The 11,289-nt window shown below is 48.7% G+C and overlaps 1 protein-coding gene across 1 annotated transcript; it reads right to left on the bottom strand.

The window, feature by feature from the left end:
- Positions 1-332: 332 nt before the first annotated feature.
- Positions 333-3,789, bottom strand: LHFPL7 (LHFPL tetraspan subfamily member 7). Its single transcript, XM_059895696.1, has 3 exons — positions 3,589-3,789; positions 2,664-2,802; positions 333-595 (listed from the first exon to the last, which is right to left on the bottom strand). Exons 1-3 carry the CDS (start codon positions 3,787-3,789, stop codon positions 333-335), a joined length of 603 nt encoding a protein of 200 aa, XP_059751679.1.
- Positions 3,790-11,289: the final 7,500 nt, after the last annotated feature.

Below are 11,289 nucleotides of genomic sequence, written 5' to 3'. Positions count from 1 at the left end.
CACTTTTCATGAATAGATTTATCATCACCACAGTCCTGTGAGATAGGGATTATAATTATAGCTAAAGTTTATTGAATACTAGTGCCTAACATCGTGCTAAGGGCTTTATTTATATACAGCATCTTAAGTTAGTTATCATAACAACCCTATGAGGTAGGCATTATTTCACACACACACCCATTTTACAGAAGTATACACCGAGGCCCAGAGAAGTGAAGTGTCTTGTCTGAGGTCACACAGCAAGGAAGCAGCAGAGGTGGGATTTGAACCTGGGTGCGTGGTGATTTCATACAACTGTTGCATGGGCTCTTTTTGCTTCTCCTGAGATATTTTTATTTGCTCATTTCTGGCACGAGGATGATGCTGTCAGTGTCACTGGAGAAGAGGATGGTCCTCCGCTGGACCTCGGCCACATGGAGCCACCTGAACATGGGCAGGAGGCTGGCCAGGACTGCATGGAAGATGGCAGTCACATAGCCCCAGCCCAGCCGGCACTGACCACTGTGGGACACAGAGGAGGCTAAGCAGGCTTCCTTGGCAAATGGGGAGGCCAAGCTGATCGGGAAAACCAGCAGGCCCACAATGGTGGTGATGGCTAGGCTAGAAACAGCAGCAAGGAAAACCAGTGTGTCAGTCAAGGGGCTCTGGGCTGCCTTTCCATCCCAGGACTCACTCATCCACCCTCCTATCCACCCACCCATCCATCCATCCATTCACTTATTTATTGGCTCATCTATCCTTTTATCCACCGATCACTCAGCTTAGCCTTCCACCCATCTGTCCATCTACTCACCCATCCTCTCATTCTCTCCATTCCTCCCCCTACCTATCCATTCACTCATCCATCCATCCATCCAACCAACCACCCACTTAGCCACCTGCCTTCCACCAATCCATCCATCCATCCATCCATCCATCCATCCATCCATCCATCTATCCATATTCCAATCTATCCATATTCCAATCTACCCATTTTCCCCATCTATCCATTCATCCATTCTTCCAGTAATATGTCTACTGATGCATCCATCAGCTCATCCACCTACTTACCCACCCTACTCCATCCATTCACCAACCCATCCATCCATCCATGCACTCATTCATCAAAACTGTTACGCACTCTGTCAGAGGTACTAATGATACTAAGAAAATGAACCAGACACCTCCGCACCTAGAAGGCACTCCCCGTGCAGGAGAGTCACGTGACCTGCAGCCACCCTTCAGCCACTCTCGTCCACTTGAAGTTCCCTGCACGTGCCTTGCTCTCGTCTTTATGCCTTTGCCCGTGATGCTCCCATTACCTGAAACACCCTTCTACATTTGGTTAACTCCCACTCATCCTTCCAGGTTCATCTCAGTGATGCCTCCTCAAGGAAGCCTTCCTTAACACCTTCCACACACTGGGTCAGGTACCTCTTGGAGTTTTTCCTTGCATCCTGTGCTCATCCTCTTGTGCCAAATATCCACTGAGTTATAACTGCCTAATACACCCCACCCCCAGTAGACACTGGAGGACAAGGACTGTATCTCCATCCATTGATTCAACAAATATTTAATGAGTAACTATTATGTGCAAAGTACCGTGTTAGATGCTGGTGATATCAAGGTAGACAAATCCTTGCCCTCATGGAGCCGATGTTCTAGTGGAGAGAGATGCACAGTAATCAAGCAGGCAGATAAGATATTACCAAGCAGGCAGGTAAGTGCTATGAAAAATGGAAAGCAAGGTAAGAGGAAGGAGACTCTAAGGAGAGGGAAGCTCCCTTACCTTGAGGTCATGGAAGACCCCCACTGAGGCAGTGATATTTGAGCAAAGCCCTTAATGAAGTGGGAGGAGCAAGATGTGAAGATCTGAGAAGAGAGAATTCCAGGCAGAGGGAACAAGCTTGGTTTTTATGAGCAACAGAAAGCAAGCCAGTTTGGCCGGAGCATGCTGAGCCTGGCGGAGCAGGTAAGAGATGAGGTCAGTGAGCGAATGAGGGCTTCATCAGTGGAGCCTCATCGGTAACAGGAAGTCATTGGCGCGGATAAGCCAGTCCGGGTGGCATGGTCTGATTTCAGCTCTAACAGGACCCACTTGGCCAGAGTGTGGCAAACAGACTCTAGGGGGCAAGGGTGGCAGCAGGGAGATGTGTGAGGTGGTCACCTCTAAACCAGGTGAGAGATGGTGGAGAATTAATTGGATGAAGGTTCAGTCAAGACCTGAGCTGGATCATCCCAAGCCGATGTGTGAATTAGAGAAAAGCAGATGCAGCCGGGCAGACGCAGCCCTGCAGTTTCACAGCTTAGGAATTAGAGCATGGTTAGATTTCAGCAGCTCTCAGCCCTCAGCTGGATGCCCTTGTGCAGTGCACAACCTGCCCAACTGTATATGATGGTCCTGGTAAAAATGATGCAAAGTGGATGGATGGGAGAGAAACAAAGGAGGACAGACTATTAAGACTGGGTTTGGATAAGGGCAAGAGAGGGTGATGCTAAGGATACCATTCCCTACCTCCAATTTCTGGCTTGTTAAAGGACCTGGAATAGTCTACAATCCTAGGGTTTATCTCTGAGATTCAACTAGGAGGCAAGACTCTGCTTACAGGCTCATTCATCCATCCATGCATGCATTCATTCATTCCACAAACATGTCTGGAACACATATGTGATAGAAGATTTACCTGCTGTTGCCTGCAGCCCTGGCATTGGGCCACTGCCCCTCCTTGGGCACAGCCCTTTGGGGGCTAAGGCCCAGGACAGGAAGAGAATTGCATTGAAGACCAATAGGAGCCAGCCTCCAAGGAGCGTCACAGCTGAGACCTGCCAGGAAGAGAAAGGAGGGAGGGTGTTGTCTGGGGTGGAGGCAGTCTCTGCTCTCTCTGCTTAACTGATCAGCTACTGAGTCCTCAAAATCCCACAAGGTCTGTGCTATTATTATCCCTGTTTTACATATAAACAGAGATATAAGGAATTGGAGTCATTTCCCTCAGAGCACACAGCTAATTAAGAGGTAGAGTCAGAATTAAGATCTAGATCTACAACCACCATGCCCTCCCTTAATTGAGTACCTGCTATACAGCAGAGTCACCAAGAGAGGCACCTTTGTAATCATTGGTTTTGAAGGCTGTGAATCTTCCTTAGAGGTGCTGAACTGGGAGTCCCAACCCATTGTGCCCATTGTTGAATTTGGCAATTTGCAGTGACTTTCAACACCTTAGCTGTGGTTTTCAAACCTAGCAGCGCTTAGATAGAGGATGACCAGGTAGGTGTGTACAGGTTGTGCACTGCACAACTCTAGGAGATGCTTTTGGGAGTCATCACAGAAATGCATATTGACTACAGTACTTTTCCAGCAGATGGCAGTATAGTGTCCTGAAGGAGGGGCACCCTTTTCCTAATTTGTACAAAGGCACTGCATGCTGGCAGCTGCCTTCAGGATCATCCTGGGTGTTTGCTAACAGGCAGATAGCCAGACCCCACCCCGCACCTACGAGTCAGTGGTTAGAAGGAAGGTGGACAGAAATTGGCTTTTTTTTTTTTTTTCTCTGATGGGTTTAAGAGTGCCCCACCGCCAGGTCCCAGTGAATCCATGAGACCACGCCTCACCTTCCAGGCAAAGTCAGGAATATCATCCAGGGACCTGAAGGTCCCACAGCTCTGGTTCCAGCTGTTACCCTGAGGCCAGGAGCAGTAGGTGAGGACACCAAAGGAGAAGGTGGTGGTCTGGAACCAGGCAGGAGAGATGAGGCTGAGGGCTGAGATGCAGGTTAGGGAAAGCCCCAGAGCTGCCCACACGCTGCCCACCATCAGGGAATGTCAGTGACCTAGAGATCAAGGGACAAGATTAGTGGAAGGAGAGAAACAGGGGCTGGCAAAGGTGTCCCCCCTCCTCCGCCAGCCAGGGATCTGGTCCTGTCTTCAGATCACAGGTCATTAGTCTCCCTTCACCCTGGGATGCACTTGGAGGTGTTAATAACTGGGGTGAGGGTGGGTCTTTTCCCTAACAAGTTCTGGAAGTCGAAATTCCAAATTTTAGAATGAATGTTAGTGCTTAAACAGACCTTGGAGCACAACCAGTCCTCATGGGAAATGATCATCACTGGTCCATGCAAGCCCCCTCTCATGTTTCATTAATTCATTCATTTATTCCTTCATTCATTCGCTCTGCCCATCAAGGCTTGCACTTTCCAAAAGGTCTGCTTCTACCCAGAGGGAGCACCTTTTCCGAAATCCCACACAGATGCTGTGTTTCTAGCAACCACCCTGCCCATCAGCTATCTCCTCCCAATCCCTGACCATTATTTAATGTGTATCTTTTTGTATGGAGGTATTTTTGCAAAATCAATATTGTTCAGTATATGTGTATTTTTCATGTATGTAAATGGCATTGTTTTATATATTGCTGTTCCACGTGGTGCCACATATGACCCTTGAAGGCTAGTCAGGTGGCACCTGAACCCAGCCTTAAATGCCAAGAGTTATTTAGTTTTCAATTCTCCTTCAATCCTTCTCTTTGCACCAAGGAGAAAATTTCTGTTGGAGCTAAAGGGTCTTAAACATCTCCCAGGCATCTGTCAATCTCCTCTTTTTAAAAGACAGGGAGCCTTGAGCAAGCAATGGAGTCTAGTGAGATTTTGGGGATGTAGTTGAATTTTCCTTGTATTTGTTGTGGTGTTTTTGTTCTATTTTTTGGCATGATACTGGTTATCCATTTTAAATTAAAATATATTTTAAGGAGAAAGAGAGTTGATTTCAAGTCCGGTCTTACCAAAATAATAATAGAGGTTGGATGAGGAGGCTGAGGCAGGATGGTGGTTTGCTAATAGCCAACATTGTCACTGATGGTCAGAAGTGAGGCCCAGAAGGGCTGAGGCAGCCTAAGGGCGCCCAGGGTCAAAAGCAGCTGAGCCAGCCAAGGGCACCTACACAGACTTTCCAGGACTTCAACCTTGGGTTTCACTTTGGGACTCTAAGCCCAGCCAGCACTTTAAACGTGGCCAGAATCCTGGGCTTGGCGGCCAGCCAGTCCTTCTACCACTTCCCAGCTGTGTGACCTGGAGCAAGTTACCCCATTGCTCTGGGCCTCAGTTTCTCCATCTGTAAAAGCAGATTCTAAATCCCAGGGGGCATGTAGTGTTGGGTTCAATCACTGAGCAGGATGATGTGGTAGAAAGAAGCACACAAACCATGTTTCCCCCATATGACCTTGGGGAGGTCACCTCGTCTCTCTGGAAATGGGGGTAGGGGTGTTGTGAAGGTTCTAGGGGGTCAGATGCAAGTGTGTTGCAGGGAGAGGGGCTGAGCTAAGCCTGGGAAGGTAGGTCAGGGTAAGGTGGCACAGACATTTTATTCCCAGGATTAGAAAAACCTCATGGCAGCTAGCCAGCAAATGAGACACGGCCCCTTGAGGAAGGGAGGATGGATTTTTGTCCTACGCCAAAATCAGCCTCAACTTTGGGGTTGGCAGGATCCCGAGGGGTGTAATTCCAGCCAGGAAGCTGGGGAGCCCAGAGCTGACTGAGGCCCGTGATTTTCCCTCTCTCTGGCTGCCCCAGTGCCTCTCCGGGCGTTTCTGACCTTGAAAGAAGTTTTGTTCTCCAGATAATGTGCTCAGTGTCACCTAGGAAAATCACACCAACCGTCCAGGTGCCCAGAAACTTAAATGAGGCATTATAACCCGAAATCACATCCGGCCAGGCTTCAATTACCTGGAATCCACCTAAGGGAAACTTGAAAGGGATTGAATATTTTCTCCTCCAGCTCAGTGCTTAGCTGTTAACGGTAGTTGACAATTCCTGAGCACTCATCAAGCCCCATTCTAAACTCTTTCAGTGCCTCATTCAATTTAAGCCTGTGGGCCCTCTATGATAGGGTGGGTAGTACTGTTATCTGAGTTCCCATTTTACAGATGACAAAACGAAGCCTCAGGAAATGAGTGGTGGACTAGGGCCTCAAACGCAGGGAATCAGGCTCCTGACTCTGGGACCTAAACCCAAAGTGATATTAAGGAATTAGTTTAAAAGTCAAATACCCCAGCGTTTTTTAGGAGCTACCCAGGGTTAGAATTTGGTCAACCCTCCCACCTGCTCCAGCCAGTGAGCATAGATGGCCAGGGTAGCCATAGTCAGCCATGGCAGGAGGGGAACTGGGATTTGGGTATTTAGAGGTGGCTGCCAGAGCCTTGGTATGTCCCCACAGCCAAGTGCCTTCCTCATCCTGGTGTCCATGTCCTCCTCTGTGAACTGGAAGGAATTGGTCATTCATTCATTCAACTTTTATGTTCCCAGCCCTATGTGACCTTCACAGATACAGTGGTGAACAGAACATAGTGCCTGCCCTCAAGGAGCTTAGGGTTTCGTGGGCAAGGCAGACAAACAGGATGGAAGAATATGGTCCATCATCCATCCATCCAGTCAACAAATATTTATTGAGCATCTACTATGTTCCAAGAACTGTTCTAGGTGCTGGGGATTTAGTAGTGAGGAAAACAGACAAAACCACTGTCCTCATGGAGCTTGCACTCTAGTGGGAGAGAGAGACAATAAGGAAATAATATATAAGATGCTTGATGTAAATAAGTGCCACAGAGGAAAATGAAGCTGGGAAGGGAGATGGTGAGTGACTGGGGGATGGTCAGGAAAGCCCCATGAGAAGGTGACCTTTGAGTAAGAGCTGAGGGAGGAAGCCATGTGGATTTATGGGGGAGGAAAGTCCAGGTAGAGGGAGGTGCAGGTGCAAAGGCCCTGTGGTAAGCGTGTACTTGGCATGTTGGCAGAAGCAAAGAGGACCCGGTAACTGGAAGGAATGAGGAAAGGGGGAGAGTGGTGGGCCTTGTAGGCTATGACGGATCTTTGGCTTTTACTTTCTGAGTGAGATGTGGAGTCTGTGGGTGGTCTCGAGCAGAGATGCGACATCACCTGTCCCAGTGTTTTAAAAAGATCACTCTGGCTTCTGCATGGAGGAGAGGCAGAAGGAAGGGCGAGGGAGAAGCAACCAGAGGCAACTTCAGTCGGTCAGGTGAGAGACATCAGTGGATCCGAGAGAGAGGAGAGAGGGTGGGTGGGGGCAGATTCTGGATCTTTGTTGAAGGAAAAAGGCAGGTCCGGCCAACCAACTTTGCTTATGGATTGGACTTGGAGTGTGAGGGACCAAGAGGAGGCAAGGATGCCTCCAGGGCTTTTGACCTTGGCACCTGGAATGGAGGAGCTGCCCTTACTTGAGATAGGGAAGCTGCAGGAGGGACCGGTTTGTTAGGAGAGGTGGAGATATCTGGGTGTGGTGTAGCCTAAATGAAGTCTGAGATGTGTATTTTGCCAACCCATCGATCAACAGATGCAAACAGACACAGCGTCACACCAAGAGAAAGCCCAGGGCGACGTTGGGGCAGGCTCAGAGGAGGGGCACCTGATCCAGCCTGGGTGCCAGGTGACATCCAGGCTGAGATCTGAAGATGGGCAAGTCGGGTTTAGGGGAGGACTTTGACCCGCATCCCTTGTCTCATTCTCCTAGCTGCACAGCCAGGTCAGCCTGACTTCTGGTGCTTTTCCAGCTCCATTACAAGTTGGCTGTGTGAGCTGGTCAAATTATGTTGTAATGTAATGGCTCCAAGCCTCTGTTTCCCCATTGCAGTGGACTGAGTGTTCGTGTGCCCCCCAAAATCACATGTTGAAATTCTAATCCCAGTGGTGATGGTATTGAGAGATGGGCATTTGGGAAGTGATGAGGTCATGAGGGTGGACTTATGAATGGCATTCGTGCCCTTATAAAGAGACCCCAGGGAGCACCCTTGCCCCTTCTGCCATGGGAAGACATAGCAAGAAGACAGCCATCTATATACCAGGAAGTGTGCTCTCACTAGACACCAAATCTACCTGATCTTGGAATTCCTAGCCTCCAGAACTGAGAGAAATAAATTTCTGTTGGTTATAAGCCACTTAGTGGCACTAAGTGTGTGGCACTTTGTTATAGCAGCCTGAGTAGACTAGAACACCCACCTGCAGAAGGATGGCCATGTCCTAGACCAGTGGGACTTAACCTTTTGGAGGTGATGAATTCCTTTGAAAATAGGATTTGAAAGCATGGATGCATCCTTCATGCAGACTTACTTGTACACACACACCCACACCCACACCCACACAGTATTGTAATTTCAGGGGCTCATGGACCCTTAAAGCCCATTATGGCTCCTGGACAATACTTTCCTCTCTCCCCATCCTGACCTCACATCCTTCTTCCCTCCAGACTCACCACACTTCAGGTCAAGACCCTCCAACGTGGCCACTTCTTCTCAGGCTCCAGCTTTGACCGTACGTCTGCGACCTCATAACAGGTGTCCTTCCGTTTGAAGGAAACATTCAGGCTGCTGAACAAAGTCCAAGTGTGTGATAAGCTGGCCTGAGGGGTGTGTGTGTGTGTGTGTGTGTGTGTGTGTGTGTGTGTGTGTGTGTGTATTTTCCTTCCCAGTTCCTTAAATCGACAGGCTTTCACTGGGCTGCTGGGTGGGCTGGGCAAAGAGGGAAAAGCCAGCCCCAAATCAGGATATGGTGAGGGTATGGGGGTTCCTGGGTAGGAGAAGACATGAATAGGGATTAACCGAGCTACGATTAAACACCAGGTGTTGAAGTTCTTGCCACTGTGCTCTCTACCTTTCTGCCTTGGTAATTCTAGTTGAGGGATATTTCTCTGGGATCTGGATATCTACCCTGCAGGCTGTGAACTTGCGGAGAGTAGGCACTGGATCTGAAAAATCTTTGTCCCCCATATTCAGCATAAAACTTGGCACAGAATAGGCGCTTGTCTTGTCTTTGCGGTAAGTGATGGAAGTACAACTCCAACTGGCTCAATTAGAAACGAGAAATGCATTGGCTTACATAACTGAAAATTCTGTGGGACAGCTTCAGGCACAGCTGGCTCCAGGTGAACAAGCAATGGACCTCTCTTTCTCTCTCCATCTCTCAGCTCCATTTTCCGCTGAGTTAGGTTCGCTCTCAGGCAGATTCTCTCTCTCTCACAGTGTTGACTTCTGGTGCCTCCAGGCTTAGCAACCCCAGAGAAAAGAAAGCTCCTCTTTGCACATAGTTGCCGCAATTGCTGTGATTAACGCTCACTGGACAAGCTTGGGTCCCATCATTGTGGCCAGGGAAATGGGATGCTCTGATTGGCCAGACCTAGGACCTGGGCTCAAGGATTAGGGATTGAGGGCTGGAGAATGGGGATTAGAGTAAGCATGTCATGAGGCTCACCACACTAGAACTACATGGACTAAAGTTGGGGGATGGGGTGGTTTCTAGGAGGAAAACCAAGGTGCTGTTAGCAGAGGATGGGCCGTGGATGCTGGGAAAGTGAGAACAAGAGGCGTCACTCTGATGCTATAAATGCTGACACGACAAATAAGACACATCAGTTGGTGCTGTCAGAAGCAGGAAGGTTCAGTGATGCCTGAGACCGAGGCTCAAGTCCCAGCTCTGCCACCCACACTCAGTGTGGCCTTGGTCAGGGCATCTCTGCTTTACTGGGCCTCAGTCTTTCCACTGTAAAATGAGAGCCTCTGGAATACACCAGGGTTTTGAAGAGATGATTGCCAGGGTTTTTTTCCCACTCATTTGGTCACGTATTCTTTTTTTTTCTTTCAATCAGTATTTGTGGAAGGGCTTTGGAGTTAGTCTGAACTGGATCTGAATCCCAGTGTGATATCTCTCAGGCTTGATCGATGCACCTTCTCAGGTGTGCTTAGCTGTGTCCTTCCCGGCCACCCAGTGGCACTGGATGCCATCAGCCTCTGCTCACCTGCCCCTGCAGGCGGCCTGGGTCAGTTGCTGCAGCCACTTGGCCAGCTCAGCCTGCGGTGATGAGGCCTGAGTCGTGGCTTGGTCTTCCAACGACCCCAGCTGTGGTCCAGTCCGACCTGACTGGATCCTTGGCTGGGGGTTGGGAATAGGGTTCTGCTGCCTCCTCTTCTAGACTCAGGTGAAGCTCTGGGTGTAGAACTGGCTTCCCTCATGGCTGCCTGGAGGTGTAGGTAACACAGCCCAGACATGAGGAGCAGCTGGGCCCAATGGTCACTAATGGCAGACAGGAAAGGGGACGGGCCAGCAGATGAAGTTCTTGCCCTTCATCCCTGCATGTTTCACGTGGCTTCTCCAGAGATGCCCTGAGTGGTGGAACTCCCGGCCCTATTTTCTTGGAAAGCTGTGGCCAACTTAGTAAGACACATCTTATATTTGCTCTCCCTCCTTCTCAGTCTCACAGTCCCTTTTCCTTAACTCTTGTAAAGCTGGGATTTCATCCCTAATAAGGCATTAGCTTATAAATCTTGCCTCAGGCTCTGTTTTCTAGGGAACCCAGGCTGTGATCCTAGCTGTGTGACCTTGAATGATTTACTTAAACTCTCTGAGCTTCAGATCACTTACCTGTGAAAAGGAGATAATATAGCATCTCTTATAGGATTGTTGTGGCGTTTAATGAGACAGCTCAATAAATTACAGCTTTCATTAGTATCACTACTGTGAATGAGGCATTGGATTGTATCATGTGAAAACATTTATTCAACGTTGAACTCCATGAATATTTATTGGGGGTCAGCTCTGATTCAGGTATTATGTTAGTCTCTGCTCCCAAGGAGCTCACAGTCTAGAAAGTGAGACAGAGAAGTAATTTACAGTGTCATCAGTGTCTAGTTGGGGCTAGAAGACTCAGAAGCTTCGGCATGGGGGCCAGGGATGGTAGTCAGGGATGGCTTCTTGGAGGAGTTGACTTTAAAACTAGGATCTGAAGGACACATTGTTGTTACAGATGATGGAGGGCAAAGTGTTCCAGACAGAGGCCATGGCATGGGCAAAGGCCTGGTGTTGAGAGGAAACATTTCAAAGAACGTACTGGCTCTCCCCCTCAAGGAGCAGGTAAATTACAGGAGAAACAAAATGAATAAATATACATCAATGAAAATGTGTGAATATGCTCTTTGCCAAGGAGTGTGTGAGTTCTAGAGCTGTCCTGTTCAATACAGTAGCTGTAGCCACGTGTGGTTATTTAAGTTAATTAAAATGAAATAAAATAAAAAATTCAGCTCCTTGGACACACTGGCCGAATTTCAAGTGCTCAGTAGTCATCTGCGGCTGATGTTGGACAGTGCAGATATAGAACATCTCTGTCATTGCAGAAAGTTCTACTGGACAGAGCTGCCAGAGAGTCTGAGAACAGAGCTGCCGGATCAGGACAAACTTTCTGGAGGAGGGGGCAAACAATGGCAGAGAAGGGGTTCTGGGAGAGTCCCTGGGCGGCACTGTCCTCTCTCCTCAGGAAGAGAAA

Source organism: Balaenoptera ricei, chromosome 14, assembly GCF_028023285.1.
Source record: "Balaenoptera ricei isolate mBalRic1 chromosome 14, mBalRic1.hap2, whole genome shotgun sequence".
Taxonomy (NCBI): Eukaryota; Metazoa; Chordata; class Mammalia; order Artiodactyla; family Balaenopteridae; genus Balaenoptera; species Balaenoptera ricei.
This window is presented reverse-complemented; position numbering and strand designations above follow the sequence as displayed.

What these genes read in the sequence shown, in the direction of transcription:
- LHFPL7 (XM_059895696.1), bottom strand. Translation starts at nt 3,789, where the DNA reads ATGGTGGGCAGCGTGTGGGCAGCTCTGGGGCTTTCCCTAACCTGCATC. An exon ending in TTCCTGACTTTGCCTGGAAG is followed by an intron (nt 2,803 to 3,588) that starts GTGAGGCGTGGT and finishes TCTTCCTGGCAG; the next exon opens with GTCTCAGCTGTGACGCTCCT. An exon ending in AGGGCTGCAGGCAACAGCAG is followed by an intron (nt 596 to 2,663) that starts GTAAATCTTCTA and finishes TTTCTAGCCTAG; the next exon opens with CCATCACCACCATTGTGGGC.